Raw genomic sequence first — 18,406 nt, 5'->3', positions numbered from 1 at the left:
ACCAGGCTAGAGTGCACTGGCACAATCACAGCTCACTGCAGCCTCAAACTCCTGGGCTCAAGCCATCCTCCTACCTCAGCTTCCTGAGTAGTTGAGACTGCAGGTGTGTGCCACTGTGCCCAGCTCCTGAGATAATTTGCCAGCATGGGGTTTTGACCTACAGTGCCGGCTTTGGATCCGGACACCTGGGCTGGAAGTCTTTTCCATGTATTTGCCACTTCTGTGCTAGAGAAATTTTAGGAGGTGGCTGGGGCGTGAGGACACTGAGGATCTGAGCTGAGTGTTAAGCAGAGAGGGGTGCAAGGGCTCTGTGGGAAGAGGGGAGTTGAGTAAGATGGAATCAAGCAGATCAGGAATAGCACAGAAAAGGCTGTAGGAGGCAGTTGGCTCAGAGTCTCAGAGGCCTTGGCTGGGTGCGGTGGCTCATGCCTGTAATCCCAGCACTTTGGGAGGCTGAGGCAGGCGGATCGCCTGAGGTCAGGAGTTCAAGACCAGCCTGGCCAACATGGTGAAACCTCATCTCTACTAAAAATACAAAAATTAGCCAGCTGTGGTGGCATGCGCCTGTAATCCCAGCTACTTGGGAGGCTGAGGCAGGAGAATCGTTTGAACCTGGGAGGCAGCGGGTACAGTGGGCCAAGATCACACCACTGAGCAATGACAGCCATGGACTTTTCCCAAGAGGTACTGGGGAGCCATGGAGGTCTTTGAGTGGAGGAGTGACCACAACATATGAAAAGCAGCACTTTACAAAGATGGATCTTGATGCCTAGAGACGGGGAGGCTGGAGGCTGCTGCTGGGGAGGCTCACCTTGAGTCACAACACCCCCTCGGGCTGGGAGCCAGTCCAGGGGTTTTCTCTAGACAGTGCTCAGCCCAGACGGGGGTCAAGAGGGCTTTAGCCGGAAGCAGTCTTTCCCCAGGGTGGACCTGCTACCACTAGATGGTGTTAAGGCCATGTGGTCAAGATACTACATGCTGCAGAACCATGTCTCAGGAAAGGGATTCCTTCTTCAGTTCTATCATTGTATCAAGGAGAAAGTTTCCATTTGGTGCTAATAGGACTTGAACATCTCAAACACCTGCTATTCTCCCTAGTACAGGCTTCCAGCTCATGGGCTTGACTCAGGAGGACCGAGTAAGGCGGTTTACTTTTTTTTTTTTTCTTTTCTTTTTTGAGACACAGTCTCACTCTGTCGCCCAGGCTGGAGTGCAGTGGTGCAATCTCAGCTCACTGCAGCCTCTGCCTCCTGGGTTCAAGTGATTCTCCTGTCTTACCTTCCCGAGTACCTGGAATTACAGACGCCCATCACCATACCTGGCTAGTTTTTGTATTTTTAATAGAGACAGGGTTTCACCACGTTGGCCAGGCTGGACTCGAACTCCTGACCTCAAGTGATCCTCCTGCCTCGGCTTCCCAAAGTGCTGGGATGACAGGCGTGAGCCATCATCACCAGTCGGTGGTTTACTTTTATTGTGTTTATTTTTGCAGTTACCTTAAATCTATTGGAAATGATGCAATTCTACTACAGTTTCCTATTGATGCAGGTGACACAATTTCCTTTTCAAAAAATTTGCCTTAAAAAAAAATGTCTGAAGCTGGGTGCAGTAGTGCATGCCTGTAGTCCCAGCTACTCAGTGGAGCCCAGAAGTTCAGGACCAGCCTGGACAATACAACGAGCTGATTTAAGAAAAATATCAAATGTGGCCAGGCGCAGTGGCTCACGCCTATTATCTCAGCACTTTTTGGGGGATGAGGTGGGTGGATCACCTGAGGTCAAGAGTTCAAGACCAGCCTGGCCAACACGGTGAAACCCTGCCTCTACTAAAAATACAAAAATTAGCTGGCCATGGTGGTGGGTGCCTGCAGTCCCAACTACTCAGAAGACTGAGGCAGGAGAATTGCTTACCCCAGAGATGGAGGTTGCAGTAAGCCGAGATCGTGCCACTGCACTCCAGCCTTGGTGACAGAGTGAGATTCTGTCTCAAGAAAAACAAAGAAAAATATCAAATGTAATAGTACAGAGTAAGAGAAAAATTGAGAAGATGGTCTGTGAACGACTGATATGTGGGAATCACTCTTTTAAGAAGCCACAACGTTGGCCGGGTGCAGTAGCTCACGCCTGTAATCCCAGCACTTTGGGAGGTTGAGACGGGTGGATCACGAGGTCAGGAGATCGAGACCATCCTGGCTAACACGGTGAAACCCTGTCTCTACTAAAAAAAATAGAAATAATTAGCCGGGCACAGTGGCAAGTGCCTGTAGTCCCAGCTACTAGGGAGGCTGAGGCAGGAGAATGGCGTGAACCCAGAAGGCGGAGCTTGCAGCAAGCCGAGATCGCGCCACTGCACTCCAGCCTAGGCAACACAGCGAGACTCCGTCTCAAAAAAAAAAAAAAAAAGCCACAACACATACAAAAATTAGCCAAGCGTGGTGGCAGGTGCCTGTAATCCTAGCCACTTGGGAGGCTGAGGCAGGACAATCACTTGAGCCCTGGAGGCAGAGGTTGCAGTGAGCTGAGATCACGCCACTGTACTCGGGCCTGGGTGACCGTCAGACTCCGTCTCAAAATAAAATAAAATAAAATAAAAATAAATAAATATATATGCCACGACGCTTGTGAAAGCAAGTCCCTGGACTTGCCCTGGCCTGAAAGGCAAGGCTTCCCCGCTCTGTAGAGAATGGATGGAGAATGGAGGGCTGTGATGAACCAGACGGCCCTAGGGGGTGGCCCTTTTCAGCTCTGAGTCACTATCAATCATCTCTCCTCCTATCTGCTTCCCTCCATGCCTGCATCCTCCCATAAGCCGGGGGAGAAATTCACAGGGAATGTGGCAGGGAGGCTGTTTCATCCCTATGGAGTTTCATCCTGACACTTATAGCACACAACACCACGCCCAGCCATGCATCTGCACCACAGTCCTACCCCTACCTCCAGGCGATGCCCCTGGGCTGAGGGGGAGGAGCCTAGATGATAGGAAACAGACAGCATGAGATATTAAAGTTAGACAACAGGAAGAAACCTGGGTAGCAGAAGTTAGAAGATGTTGGACAAGCCTGAGCATTTCCTTGGCCAGAGCAGGGCAAGAAAGAAAAGGACATTCTGGGGCAGATGGGGAAAATTCAAATGCCAGTGGGGACCAGCCAGGTCACACAAACGAGGGAAGGAAGCTCAGCCAGGGGCACCCAACAGGCAATGGAGGGGACTGTGATGATTTAGGCCGCAGGCACCCCATAGGCGGCGCTCCTTCTCTGCTCCAGCCAGTTTTGCCTTCAGGAATGTGGCCCAGATCTTGAGAAGCCAAAATCCAGATTTTAATGTAAAATCCCCCAATTTTTAAATGCAGGCAAACAAGCCAGAGGGCTGGATTTGGCCCTGGGGTCACCTGTTTTGCAACCTCCATCTGGGGCCAGCAAGATTGGATCAACTGACTGCAGGAGGTACCCTGGGTGAACTTCCAGGCTGGTGTCCCTTATGGCACAAGCGCATAGTAAGCGCCTGCTGTATATCCAGGTTTCTGCCTCTAGCCCAAACCTCCCTCACGTGGTTGAGAAGAAAACTCCACTGGCCGTGCACGGTGGCTCACGCCTGTGATCCCAGCACTTTGGAAGGCCGAGATGGGAGGATCACTTGAGGTCAGGAATTTAAGACCAGCCTGGCCAACATGGTGAAACCCCGTATCTATGAAAAATACAAAAATTAGCTGGGCGTGGTAGTGCACGCCTGTAATCCCAGCTGCCCGGGAGGCTGAGATGGGATGATCGCTTGAACCTGAGAGGTGGAGGGAGGTTGCAGTGAGCTGCGATCGTGCCACTGTACTCCATCCAGCCTGGGTGGAAGAAAACTCCAGAACGTGGGAAGGAGTAGGAAGGTGGGTTGGCCCAGGGTAGGGGATACTCACAGGTCCCCGACTGCAGGGTCAGGACCACAACCAGGGGGCTGATCACCAGATGCAGACAATTGAGGGGCCGTTTCCAGTTCCGGTCATCCTTGTCCGGGTCCACGACGGGGACTGTGAGGAGCAGCAGGAACTCCACAGGCAGCTGTCAAGGGGGCAAAGGTGGGAGGGTGTCGGCAGGGAAGTCTGAATCCCAGCCAGCCATAGACGGACTTCAGTGACTCAAGAGCTCGGCCGTTCATTGCTGAAGCACCGACTGTGTGCGGGTCCCAGGCTAAGCGCCTGGTTGCCTCTGGCTACTGGGATAAATGACCACAAACAGAGTGACTGTCAACAGCACAGATGTATTCTTGGACAGTTCTGGAGGGCAGAAGTCCTGAAGTCAAGTTGTCAGCAGGGTTGTTCCTTCTGGAAGCTCTAGGGGAGACTGAGGGTCCTTTCAGCTTCCAGGAGCTGCCTGCCTTCCTGGCCCCAAGTCATTCCACCCTGTGCTCCTGTTGCCACTTCTCAGTCTCTGATTCTGACCCTCCTGCCTCCCTTTTTCCCTGTGCCAACCCCTGTGATGACACTGGGCCCACTGGATAAGCCAAGCTCATCTCATGACCTTTAATGACGGCCGGACGCGGTGGCTCAAGCCTGTAATCCCAGTACTTTGGGAGGTCAGGAGATCGAGACCATCCTGGCTAAACATGAAACCCTCTCTACTAAAAAACAAAAATACCGGCTGGTGGCGGGCCCTAAAAAAAATCTTTAATCACATCTGCAAAGGCCCTTCTACCATAAAGGTAACATATTCCCAGGTTCCAGGGGTTAGGATATGGATGTCTTTGGGGGGCCACTAGAGGGCAGAGCCCCAGGTCAAGCCATCAGCCAAGCTCCATGCCTCAGTTTCCCCATCAAATCCCAAGTCATATATTCTGAGAGGGTCTCAGTGGACCCCAGGCCCTCCCCCTCGTAGAGCTGGAGAGGGTAGCGTGGCCACTGTCTTGCTGCTGTCACAAGGCTGTGAGCCTGGCTCCAGGACCCTCCTACCTTGAACACCTTGAGGGCTTTCCAGTATGCTGATTTCCTTCTCCACTTCATGTAATCCAGGGGATTGAGGGCCCGCAGCAGGATCTGAGCCGTCGTCTCCTGGTAGAAGAACAGCGGCCGGTACTCGTCACCTGTGTGCAGGGGGTCGGGTGGTGAGGTGTGCCTGCGGCTGACTTGCTCTCCAGGAAACCTTCCCTGCTCCATCCCACCAGTCCTCCCAGCCCTAGGGGAGGAGGAAAAGCCCAGTACGCGGCAGAGGGCAGACAACCCTGGCCCTTGGCTCACCTGAGCTGCAGTGAGAGGTGGGGCCGATTTGGAGCCTCATTCCTGGAGCCCAGGTCTTGGAGGGCCCCATCTTTCCACCCCCAGCCTTTCCCTGTTACCCCCACCCCAGCTGGACACAGGGCATGGACTCACCGTAGTCATAGCTGTTGGTATTAGAAGATACCCGGTCCTCCTCAGAGTCTGAGAGGATCTCTGTAGGAGAGAGGCCCAGCTACATACAGAACCCAGACCATTCTCGAGGGGGCACGCTGGGACAGAGCAGGTTTAGGGGTGCAAGTGTTCAGGCCATCTTATTTACTTAGTTATTTGGGACAGGATCTTTCTCTGTCACCCAGGCTGGAGTGCAGTGGTGTGATCACAGCTCACTGCAGCCTAGACCTCCTGGGCTCACTCAATCCTCCCACCTCAACCTCCCGAGTAGCTGAGACTATGTCCAGCTAATTTTTAAAATTTTTTTAGAGATGGGGTCTTGCTATGTTGGCCAGGCTGGTCTCAAACTCCTGGCCTCGGCAGTCCACCCGCCTCAGCTTCCCAAAGTGATGGCATTACAGGCATGAGCCACTGCGCCCAGCCACGTCCAGGCTGTCTTTATTTTGGATTTCTAGCAGTCTGCATGCGTGCTCGGGAATTCTTACACAGTGAAAGTCTAACTCACCAAACATGGCCAAATGTAAGCATGCAGCTATAATGCTAAAGTTAATAGGGGCATTTGAAGGCACAACTCAAACATTTATTGACTTCAGTGTTGTCCTTTTCAGAATCTGGAACCCATACTATTTTTCTCTTCTCAGGAGGCCTGTGGATACTGAGAGGCCTGGGACCTGTAAGCAGGGGCCTGAAAGGAAAATGGCCCTTTTCGAGTGAGGATTAGCTCTCGCCCTGACTCTGCTACTGAGTGTGTTGTGTGTGTTATCTATGAATGTGCATGTATTTGTTTACGTGTGTGTGCATGTATTTGTATATGTGTGTTCTGTATGTGCGTGTATTTGTGTATGTGTGTGTGCATGTATTTGTGTGCGTTGTGTATGTGGGTGCATGAATTTGTGTATGTTTATGTTGTATGTGTGCACTGATGTTTTTGTGTGTTGTGTATTGCATGCATTTGTATGTTGTGTGTGTGCATGTATCTCTGTGTTGCATGTGTGCTGTGTCTATACATATTTGCGTATGTGCATGTATTTATGTGTGTTGCATGTGCATGCATCTGTATATGTGTGTTGCATGTGTGCATATATTTGTGTCTGTTGTATGGGTGCGCATGTTTTTATATGTGTGTTGTGTTTCTGTGTATGTTGTGTATGTGTGTGCATGCATGTTTTTGTGTTGCAGATGTGTATGCATGTATTTGCATGTGTGTTGCACATGTGCATGTATTCGTATGTATGTGTTGTATGTACACATTTGTGTGCTGTGTGTTGTGTATTTGTGTTGTGTGTGCACATGTATTTGTGTTGCGTGTGTGCGCATGTATTTGTGTATGTGCGCATGCGTGCATCTGTATATGTTGCATGTGTGTGCATATATCCATGTGTGTTGCATATGTGAGTGCATATGTGAGTGCACGTACTCCCGTATGTGTTGTGTGTTTTATATGTATGTGCATGTATTTGTATGTGTATGTGTGCATATATTTGCATGTGTGTTGTGTGTACACATATTTGTGTGTGTTGTATGTGTGCATGTATTTGTGTGCATGTATGTGTGAGTTGTGTATTTGTGTATGTGTGTGCATGTATGTGTATGTGTGCATGTATTTGTATGAGTTGCATATTTGTGTATGTGTGTTGTGTGCATGTGTGTGTGCATGTATTTGTGTATATGACTGTATTTGAATATTATTGATTTCTTTGTATTTAGTTTTTCTCAGTGTCCCTGTCACGGCAGCGTTTGTGTTTTACCCTGAGAGTGGTGGGAAACATCAGGGCAGGGAGCAGTGGCGATTCTTAGAGAGATGGCCCTGGCAACCGCATAGAGAAGGAAGGAGTGCACTTGAGCCTACAGGCGATGCAGAGGCTCATGGGTACCAGTGGAAGCATGGAGGTGGGACCTCAGCAGAATGAGTAGAAAGAGCATGAAGAGGAGATGAGCTTGGTGGGGACAATGGCCTCAAGAGACCCAGGGCAGCAGTGACGGGCACAGAGGCTCCCAGTCCCCACTGGTCCGATGCAGACTCTTACCTGGAGTAACTGGTATGGGGTAGAACAGAGATCCTCTCCGCTGCCATCGGTAGATCCAGGTGCAGAGAATCACAGTGACCACATAGAACACATACAAGCCCAGGTAACCTGCAGACAGGGTGCAGGCCGTCACCAAGTGGTGTCCTGGTGCAGGTCTAGAGAACAAGGGCTGGCAGTTCTATCACTGGTGCGTGTTAGCGGTGGCAATCTGTGTTAGCCCAGCCAGGTACCAGTGGGTAAATGGCCTTTTCCTTGAGCTCCCCACTCCTTCCTCCTGCCTTCCAGGACCATCTCCCTTCCTGTCTCCCTTGCAATCGAGAAGGTAATGCCCAGGCACAGCAAGAGACCTCCAGATCCCCATTCAAGCACTAAGGGTCGGTGTCCTGCTCTGTGCCCTGGGAGGAGGCAGCCCTGCAGCTCTGGCTACAACTAGTTTCAGCCAATGGGAGGCCAGACAGGAAATCAGAAGCAGCGGGAGAGAGTTTGGAGTGTTTCTTCTTATTCCCTCCCTGTTGCGAGTCTCTGGCAGGGCCTGCAACCCTCTTCAGTACAGCTCCAGGCCTCCAGCCCTCCATCTCTCACTGGGCTCTGCCACCCCATTCCCTGCCCCTTCTACCACGAGGGATGAGTGTGGTCGCAGCTCCCATTGTTGCTGGCCCCTGAGTATCTCGAATCTCGGTTTCCCTTGTTGGTTTCATTTTCCTTCTGTACAAATTGTCCCTCCATTCACACCCCTTGAGGCATCTGAATGGAACATGTTTGCTGTCACGATCCAGGTGGCCCCAGTTAGCATCCCATCTGTACTGCTTGTTAAAACTGGAAATTATGAAACTTTTTTTTTTTTTTTGAGACACAGTCTTGCTCTGTTGCCCAGGCTGGAGTACCATGGCACAATCATGGGTCACTGCAGTCTCGAACTCCTAGGTTCAAGGGATCCTCCTGCCCTAGCTTCCAGAGTAGCTGGGGCCACAGGAACGCACCACCACCATGCCCAGCTAAGTTTTTTCTTTTTTGTAGAGATGTAGTCTCACTATGTTGCCCAGGCTGGTCTCAAACTCCTGAACCAAAGTGATCCTCCTGCCTCAGCCTCTCAAATTGCTGGGATGATAGGTGTGAGCCATCACGCCTGGCCAAAAAATTGTGAAACTTTTGAATACTCCCTCCCCAGCCCCCAGCTCTGCCAGGCCTCTTTGGTTATGTGACCCACATGTTCCCGTTTTTGCTCAAGCCAGCTTGAGGAGGGTTTCTGTCACTTGTAATCAAATCAAACCCCCCACTGACCACCCCTCCCATCTCTCTGTCCCAGGCACCTCCTAAACCTCCTGCCCACCAGCCCTGGGACCTCCCACCTGAGCCCACAGCTGCTCACCCAGAGCCCACACCAGCGTGACCCTGCCCCGGAAGAGCATGAGGAATGTCAGGAACACAGCCACCATGTAGAAAACGATGTCCCTGAAGAAGGGCCTGGAGGCAGCCATGAAGGGGTGTAGGATGGTGATGCCTCCAGCCACCACCGTGGTAACCAGCACGCCAGCGCCTGGGGAGAGGAGGCCAGAGCTCAGCCACCCTGCACCCTCTCCTGCTGCTTCCCCCGCCCCCCTCACTGGGGCTGCTCTCACCAAACAGTGCCCCAAGGGCCAGGCCAGCTGTGTGCGGGTCAGAGAAGGCCACCAGGGCACTGAAGATGTCAGGTGCACCATTCCCAAATGCCAGGAAGGTGACGCCATGTGGGGAGCATGTCAAGGCGGGCCAGGATCGCAGCTGCAGCCCACCCAGGCCTTCAACCCTATCCCCCAGCTTCCCCACACGGGGATAGACACGACCCTATCCCCCAGCCTCCCCACAACTGCCCTCCCTCCAGGGTGCAGGACACTGGACAAAAGGATACTGCCACGTTGTGGGAGAGCTTGAGTGTGGTGGAAATGGCCGACAAGTTGGGGCAGAAACTACGGAGAAAAAGCGGACAGGAAGCATTTCCACAGTGACCGGCCCCAGACCCCTATCCTTCCCCCAAACTGAGGGTGACCGAATGTCAGCCTTCTGGGACCCCTCCTCCCATTGATAAGCCAGACCAGAGCCCAGAGCCAAACTCACAACTTGGCTGCGGTGACTCCCAGAATCAGAAACAGGTAGAGCAGCCAGGAAACCTGGGTGGGGAGCCGACGAGGAAGGGAGAGTCAAGTCCAGCTGGGGACACCAGCCCCTCTCACCAGTCCCCCAGGGCAGGGCCTCACGTAGAGAGTGACAGCCAGAGGGAGAAGGCTGGGAGGGAAGTGGCAGAAGATGCCTTCCAGGTAGTCCAGGTACCCCCCATCACTGTGGCAGTCAGGGTTGGTCCGGATGAAGTCACAGCGGTCAGAGACATTCAGGCCACACACCTTGCGACACTGCAGGAAGACAGGAAGGCAGACATCAGGGACAGAGACTTCCCTGAGAACTGGACTAGGCCCCTCTAAGCAGCTAAACATAACGTCCCTTCAGCCTGGTCTCCAAGGCCACCATACCCTCTGGGTGCCAACTATGTATGCACTTTTAATTTTAAAAATAAACATCTGCTTGAAATTGACACAAGTAATTCATGAATACATATTTGTTTTTTAAAAAACCAATACATAAAGATTTCTAAATTCCGCTTTCTTATCCCTGCCCTCCGTAATCCCCCCTCTCCAGTGGTCCCACCATAATTAGTTTGAAGCACATCCTTACAGACATTTCTCAGATCAATTACATTTGTATATATACCCTATTACACACTTTGTTTTGTTTAACAGAAATGGATCCATCCCAAATCTTGTTTCTATAATTTGCTTTTACCATTATATATATATATATATATAATATTAATACACCTTAATACACATAATAAAATTTGAAACATACTGTAGTGATTTCTATACGCGAAGCATAGTGCTAAGAGCTTAAAATGTACCTCAATCTGTACAATAATTCTGGGATGGCTGGGGGCAGTGGCTCATGCCTACAATCCCAGCACTTTGGGAGGTTGAGGTGGGAGGATTGCTTGAGCCCAGGATTTCAAGACCAGCCTGGACAACATAGCAAGACCCCATCTCTGCAAACAAATAAAACAAAAAATTAGGTAGGCATGGTGATGTGCACTTGTAGTCCTAGCTACTCAGGAGACTGAGGTGGGAGGATCACCTGAGCCCAGGAGGTTGAGGCTGCAATACTGCATTTAGCCTGGGGAATAGCATGAGATCTTGCCTCAAAAAAAAAAAAAAAAAAAAATGTATCTCAATCAGTCTGCACAACAGTCTGCGAGGAAGGAACTATTATCATGCCCATTAAACAGTTAAGGAGATTGAGACAATATCCGTGTGCACTCGGTGGGAGGGTCAAGGTTGGAACCCAGGCAGTTTTAGGCTCTAGAGCCCATTGTTCTCCCCTGCCTCCCCACAGAGTCTTTCACTGCAGCAGAGTATTTCATACTATGGGTGATACATCACTGAGGTAAACGTTTCCCTACTGGGCATTTCGGTATGCCTAATTTTTCAATATAGCCAATGAACTTCCTCACACATGACTCTCCGAGCACATGTGAGAAAAATGTTGTCAGAGAAGATTTGAGAAGTGAAAGTGCTGAGTCAGAGGGTATCCTGGTCTGGTTCCTCCAGAAGCGGACTCAGAGACAAAGATTGAGATGGACATAGTATGTTTGGGAGAGCTGAGGAACACAAACATAGAGAAAGGGAAGTGGGCCCGGGTGTGGTGGCTCACGCCTGTAACTGTAGCATTTTGGGAGGCCAAGGCTGCAGGATCACTTGACCTCAGGAGTTCGAGACCAGCCTGGGCAACATGGCAAAACTCCATCTCTACAAAAAATACAAAAAAAAACTAGCCGGGCTTAGTGGCATATGCCTGTAGTCCCAACTACTCAGGAGGAGGAGGTGGGAGGAGCACCTAAGCCTGGAAGTTCGAGGTTGCAGAGAGCTATGATTGTGCCACTGCACTCCAGCCTGGGTGACAGAGTGAGACCCTGTCTCAAAAGAAAAAAATAAAAGAAATAGGAGAAAAGAAGTGGTACAGAGAAGGGATAGCTGCCAATGAAGGCTGGGTTGAGCCAGTTACCATCACCAAGAGCTTAATCAGGAGGCAAGGGAGCTGGGGTATTTATACACCAACTCCCATCAGCCACTGGGTGAGGACTGCTAGATGGAGGTTTTAGTTCCCCAGCACCTCTAGCCTACTATGCTTATAAGTGGTTCTAGAACAATAAACTGGCAACTGGAAGTCAACAAAAGCCCACCAAAATAGTACAGTCCAAAAGAAATGCTCAAGGCCCTGACAAGGGATCTTCAACATTGCTGGATTTTGCCAAAATGTCCTGGCCAAGCTCTACCTATATACACTCCCACCAGGAATGGGAAATAAGCAATTCTCTTAAGCCTGCACCAACACTGGCTATGAGCAGCCTTATTCAGATCAATGTGATAGGAATGTAATTGTTAAACTGCAAGTCTGGCCAGGTGTGGTGGCTCATGCCTGTAATCCCAGCACGTTGGGAGGCTGAGGTACGCGGATCACTTGAGGTCAGGAGTTCATGACCAGCCTGGTCAACATGGGGAAACCCCGTCTCTACTGAAAATACAAAAATGAGCCAGGCGTGGTGACATGCACCTGTAGTCCCAGCTACTCAGGAGGCTGAGGCAGGAGAATCGCTTGAACCCAGGAGGTGGAGGTTGCAGTGAGCCAAGATCATACCACTGCACTCCAGCCTGGGTGACAAGGTGAGACTCCATCTCAAAAAAAACAACAACAAAAAAAGTTAAGACAGTAAATTTTAGGTTATATGTATTTCATTATAATTTTTTAAAAGCTTTGTCAAACCACAGTTCCACCTCCTCCACAAGCCCTCTCTGAACTCCCACTAACACCAGACTGGAAGTGAGATTTCTTATCTCGGAGCCTCTGGCCTTCTCACCAATTTTGCTAAGAGCTCTACCCACCATACAGTATCCCCTGAGCAGAGACTGAAACCCCCGAGCCCTGCCCCAACCCCTCAATCTTTCTACAGTGCCCTGTCCTCAGAAAGCACATGCCAGTGGGGAAGATGAAATCCGTGGCCAGGTAAACTGGCTCACACCTGTAATCCCAACACTTTGAGAGGCTGAGGCAGGAGGATCACTTAAGCCCAGGAGTTTGAGACCAACTTGGGTAACATAATAAGACCCCATTGCTACAAAAACATTTAAAAATGAGCCAGGCATGGTGGCACATGCCTGTGGTTCCAGCTACTTCGGAGGCTGAGGTGAGAGGATTGCTTGAGTCTGGGAGGTTGAGGCTGCAGTGAGCTGTGATGGCACCACCGCTCTCCAGCCTGGGTGACAGAGCAAGCCTGTCTCAAAAAAAAAAAACAACAACAAAAACCAACTTTTTATTTTGAGATCAGGACAACCTGAGCATAATACCCACTCAGCCACTCAGCTCTACCTTTTTTTTTTTTTTTTTTTGGTGACAGAGTCTCACTCTGTCACCCAGGCCGGAGTGCAATGGCACAATCTCGGCTCTGAGTAGCTGGGACTACAGGCACCCAACAACACGCCCAGCTAAGTTTTGTATTTTTAGTAGAAATGGGGTTCCACCACGTGGGCCAGGCTGGTCTCGAACTTCTGACCTCAAGTGCTCTACCTGCCTTGGCCTCCCAGAGTGCTGGGATTACAGGTGTGAGCCACTGTGCCCAGCCCCTTTTTTTTCCTTTGAGACAGAGTCTCACTCTGTCGCCTAGGCTGGAGTGTAGTAGTGCAATCTTGGCTCACTGCAACCTCCACCTCCTGGGTTCAAGTGATTCTCCTGCCTCAGCCACCTGAGTAGCTGGGACTACATGCACGCAACACCACACCTGCCTAATTTTTGTATTTTTGGTAAAGATGAGGTTTCACTGTGTTGGCCAGGCTGGTCTTGAACTCCTGACCTCAAGTGATCCACCTACCTCGGCCTCCCAAAGTACTGGGATTACAGGTGTGAGCCTCCATGCCCAACCAGCTCTACCAGCTCTACCATCTAAGAGCTGTATCTGTAGCAATTCCCTTCCTCTCTTTGAGCTTCAGTCTCATTTGTAAAATGGGACTAATTACACCAACCCCATTGATAAAGGAATCAAATGAGATTACAGGTGTTCAAATCTGCCCTCCTCAGAGACTTTCCATGTAAAGTAGTTATTACCCCTATCTCCACTATTAATACCCAGTTTTCTGCATTCACAGCAGTTATCACAATCTTTATTTTGTTCATTTCCTTGTTTACTGAATTTTATTATTTTAGAGACCAGGTGCTCTGTCACTCAGGCTGGAGTGCAGTGGGGCAATCATGGCTCACTTCAGCCTCGAACTCCTGGGCGCATGTGATCCTCCTGCCTTTGCCTCCCAAGTAGCTGGGACTACAGGCATGCACCACCCCACCCAGTTAATTTTTTTAAAAATTATTTTTTGTAGAGATGGAGGTCTTGCTATGTTGCCTAGGCTGGTCTTGAACTCCTGGCCTCAAGCCATCCTCCCACCTCAGCCTCCCATTGTGCTGGGATTATAGGCGTGAACCACCAAACCTGGCCTGAATTTTTTTTTTTTTAGATGGAGTCTCGCTGTTTCGCCCAGGCCAGACTGCAGTGGCGCTATCTTGGCTCACTGCAAGCTCCGCCTCCTGGGTTCACACCATTCTCCTGCCTCAGCCTCCTGAGTAGCTGGGACTAGTGGCACCCGCCACCATGCCCGGCTAATTTTTTGTATTTTTAGTAGAGATGGGGTTTCACCGTGTTAGCCAGGATGATCTCGATCTCCTGACCTTGTGATCCGCCCACCTCGGCCTCCCAAAGTGCTGGGATTATAGGCGTGAGCCACCGCACCCGGCCCTGATTTTGTTTTGTCTGCATTCTTGTATTTGCCCTGAGCCTGGCCTGTAGTAGGGGCTTAATACATTTGTGTCAATGGCTGCTTGAGTGACTTAAGTGATTTTGTGTAGCCTTTCCAACACTCCTGCGAGGCAAATGGAATGATTCCCCTTTAACACACGGGTAGGCCAAGGGTCAGCAAACTTCGGCCCCTGGACCACATCCAGCCCACCATCTGGTTATGCACAGCCTGCAGCCAAGAATGATTCTTACATTTTTAAACGGTTGGGAGACATAAATCAAAAGAAGAATTTTCCATGACATGTAAAATTATATAAAATCCAAATTGCCATTTCCATAAATATTTACTGGGGCACAGCCACACCCATTCGTTGATGTACAATCTGTGGCTGCTCAGGCACTGTGAAAGCAGTCAGTAGTTGTAGAAACCATGTAGCCCACGAAGCTGAAAATATTTACTGTCTAGCTCTTATTCTTTTCTTTCTTTATTTTCTTTTCTTTTTTTCTTTTTTGAGACGGAGTCTTGCTCTGTTGCCCAGGCTGAAATACAGTGGTGAGATCTCAGCTCACTGCAACCTCTGCCTCCTGGGTTCAAATGATTATCCTGCCTCAGCCTCTGGAAGAGCTGGGATCACAGATATGCACCACCACGCCTGGCTGATTTTTTTATTTTTAGTAGAGATGGGGTTTCACCATGTTGGCCAGGCTAGTCTCAACTCCTGGCCTCAAGTGATCCACCAGCGTCCGCCTCCCAAAGTGCTGGGATTACAGGTGTGAGCACTGTGACCGGCCTCTTTTCTTTCTCTCTCTTTTTTTTTTTTTTTTTTGAGACAAGGTCTCACTGTTGCCCAGGTTGGAGTGCAGAAGCATGATTATAGCTCACTGCAGCCTCAAACTCTTAGGCTTAAGGAATTCCCCCGACTTCAACCTCCCGAGTGGCTGGAGCTACAAATGTGAGCCCACAACCCGGCCCTACTATCTGGCTCTTTACAGAAAAAGTCTGTGCCCCAGGCTGGAGTGATGGTGTGCACATCCCAACCCAGGCTTGGGAATCTCCATCAACTATTCCCACCAAAAAATGCAGATGGAAGTCTCAAGTTTCTGTCCTGAGCTTCCCTTATCCCATCCCCAGCTCCCACCCAAAAGCAAAAGTCAGGCTGGGCTCCTTCCATACTGCTGGGGGGAGGGTTTCAGTCTTGCCCTAAGCCTGGGCCTGTGGCTTTGCTGGGGCCCAGGAATTTCCCAGGGAGATGAAGTCACCCAAAGGGTTTCTGACAAAGAGGGTCCCACCCAGCACAAGGAGAGAGGACACTAGATGGGGGCCAGGGAAGCAGGCGGGCTGCCATTTCCTCCTCTGGGAGAAACAATAATAATCATATTGGGAGGCAGTACAGCTCCCCCTACTGAGCCTTCCTCTTCATGAAACTGCCTGGTTGAAATTCTAATCTGCGTCCTTCTAGGTGACTGATGTTGGGAGAGTAAATTAACCTCAGTGTTCTCCTCTGAACCGTGGGGGCAATAACACCCACATGCCTAGATAGGAATGGATAAGGACATGGAGGCCAGGCATGGTGGCTCACATCTGTAATCCCAGTGCTTGAGCCCATGAGTTTGAGGCCAGCCTGGCCAACATGGTGAAACGCCATCTCCACTAAAAATATAAAAATTAGCCAGGTGTGGTGGCACGCACCTGTGTTCCCAGCTACTCAGGAGGCTGAGGCAGGAGAATAACTTGAACCCGGGAGGCGGAGGTTGCAGTGAGCCAAGATCACACCATTGTACTCCAGGCTGGGCAACAGAGTGAGACTCTGTCTCAAAAAAAAAAAAAAATAGACTGGGCGCAGTGGGTCACACCTATAATCCTAGCACTTTGGGAGGCCAAGGCAGGTGGATCACCTGAGGTCAGGAGTTCGAGACCAGCCTGACCAACATGGTGAAACCCTGTCTCTACTAAAAATACAAAAAGCTGGGCATGGTGGCAGGCATCTGTAATCACAGCTATTTGGGAAGCTGAGGCAGGAGAATCGCTTGAACCCGGGAGGCGGAGGTTGCAGTGAGCTGAGATCGCACCATTACACTCCAGCCTAGGCAACAAGAGCGAAACTACGTCTCCAAAAAAAAAAAAAAAGGTTGCATTATCATCATCTAAGTTTTATTGATTGATTGATTGATTGATTGAGACAGGTTCTGTCTATGTCACCCAGGCTGGAGTGCAGTGGCGTGATCACAGCTCACTCCAGCCTCAACCACTCAGGCTCAAGCAGTCTCCTACCTCAGCCTCCTGAGTAGCTGGCACCACAGGTGCACATCACACGAGGCTAATTTTTAAATTTTTTGTTGAGAAGGGGTCTCGCCATGTTGGCCAGGCTAGTCTCAAACTCCTGGGCTCAAGTGATCCTCCCGCCTCAGCCTTCCAACGTGCTGGGATTACAGGGGTGGGCCTCCATGCCTGGCCAAAAATTTTTCTCTCTTAAACAATACTTGAATTCATCCCTTCCTTCCATCTCCACCACCACAGAGAACAACTGCAGGGGTTCTCATCTGGCCTCCTACCCACAATCTTACCAAAGGGGCTCTTTCTAAAGTGCTCCCTCCTCCAGCTGCTGAAGAGCCCTCCTTTGCCTGTTTTTGATCCCTGTGTTCTGCCCTTGTCAGTCTCCAGTAAAGCTCGTCTGGTCAGCTGTCAGGTCCTGGAATGCACAGACTCTCCTGGCATTGGTCCAGCTTTTGCACATGCTGTTCCTTCTGCCTGGTGCCACGACTCCTTTTCCTCTAGTTAATCCACGTTCACCACCCAATTCTTGGTTCCCAGGACACTTCTTGCAGGAAGCCCTCCCTGACTACTCCCAGCCTAGCTGGCCCTCCCAGTTACTTTTTTTTTTTTTTTCCTTTTTTGAGATGGAGTCTCACTCCATCACCCAGGCAGGAGGGCAGTGGTGTGATCTCGGCTCACTGCGACCTCCACCTCATGGGTTCAAGAGATTCTCCTACCTCAGCCTCCCGAGTAGCTGGGATTATAGGCGCCCACCACCATGCCCAGGTAATTTTTGTATATTAGTAAAGATGGGGTTTGCTATGTTGGCCAGGCTGGTCTCAAACTCCCGGCCTGAAGTGATCCACCTGCCTCGGCCTCCCAAAGTGCTGGGGTTACAGGTGTGAGCCACCGCACCCAGGCAGGATCATAGACTTGCTTAATATCTGCCCCTCCCACCAAAGTCTCGCACAGTGTCTGGCAGAGAAGGCCCTCCTAACAGTTGTGCCGCACACCGTGCTGGGCATCATCTCATTCATTCAGTCTTCATCAGAGACCCAGGAGGTTGGCACAATTGTTTCCACTTCGCAGATGAGAAAACTGAGGCACAGAGAGGCTAAGTGGCTTGCCCAGGAGCACACAGCCCACCACTGAGAAGTGGCTCCAAACTCAGCTCCATCTGAAAGTTACTTGCTGAAGCTCCTGAGGAAACTGCCCAACTGGGCAGGGGCAGCCTCCATTTCCTGCTCTCTCACTGTCTTCCTGCCCTCCCTCCTCCCTGTCCTCGGGATCAGCCAGGGAGGATGCAGGGAGTCACCTCATCTCCCTGACGGCAGAGTGAGTCAGCAAGGTAGGTCCCCCAAATCTGGCCTCCAAAATCACGTTATTGTGCAGTCTGTCTCGCTCTGCCCTCCCCAAGCTGCACAGCCCTCCCCCAGGTCCCTCAGAACCCCTCCCCAGCTCTCTGCTCAAGAGAGACAGAGTAAGGTGGGATTGCTCTGCGTCTGGGGGAGGTGGGGAGTGACTTCACTTCCTTCCAGTCCTTCCCACCCTCTTTCCTGTGTCACTAATTCAGTCCCAGGAAACCCAGAGAGGTGCACACAGAGGTCAGGCTGGACAGGAAAGGGTAACCGACTCAGTGCCTTGGAATTCTTATAAAAACTTTCATCAGATTACATCCTCCTGTGCTCTAAAGCCTCCCATGGCTCCCACCTTCCTTCCACTGACAGCCAAGTCTACAGTGGTCCCCAGGGCCCTGCATGATCTGGCTCCTGTTCTCTCCTGCCTGGTCTCCCTTCCCCCTTGCTCACTATTCCAGCCACTTTGCAAAATCTGTCATTCTGCTCCTGCCCCAGGGCTTTGCATCTACTGTTCCCTCACTTTCCCTGGATCTTCATA

The 18,406-nt window shown here is 50.6% G+C and overlaps 1 protein-coding gene across 1 annotated transcript in view; it reads right to left on the bottom strand.

The window, feature by feature from the left end:
- SLC8B1 (solute carrier family 8 member B1) overlaps positions 1-18,406 on the bottom strand; it is a 32,884-nt gene that overhangs the window by 9,390 nt on the left and 5,088 nt on the right. Inside the window, exons 3-11 of the mRNA XM_032168597.2 lie at positions 9,629-9,781; positions 9,489-9,541; positions 9,284-9,340; positions 9,014-9,120; positions 8,764-8,931; positions 7,395-7,502; positions 5,350-5,409; positions 4,933-5,063; positions 3,904-4,045 (exon numbers count right to left, since the gene is read on the bottom strand). Of these exons, the coding sequence (XP_032024488.1) occupies positions 3,904-4,045; positions 4,933-5,063; positions 5,350-5,409; positions 7,395-7,502; positions 8,764-8,931; positions 9,014-9,120; positions 9,284-9,340; positions 9,489-9,541; positions 9,629-9,781 (979 nt within the window). The remainder of the gene's footprint in view (positions 1-3,903; positions 4,046-4,932; positions 5,064-5,349; positions 5,410-7,394; positions 7,503-8,763; positions 8,932-9,013; positions 9,121-9,283; positions 9,341-9,488; positions 9,542-9,628; positions 9,782-18,406) is intronic.

This window comes from Hylobates moloch, unplaced genomic scaffold (genome assembly GCF_009828535.3).
Source record: "Hylobates moloch isolate HMO894 unplaced genomic scaffold, HMol_V3 SCAFFOLD_12, whole genome shotgun sequence".
NCBI lineage: Eukaryota > Metazoa > Chordata > Mammalia > Primates > Hylobatidae > Hylobates > Hylobates moloch.
This window is presented reverse-complemented; position numbering and strand designations above follow the sequence as displayed.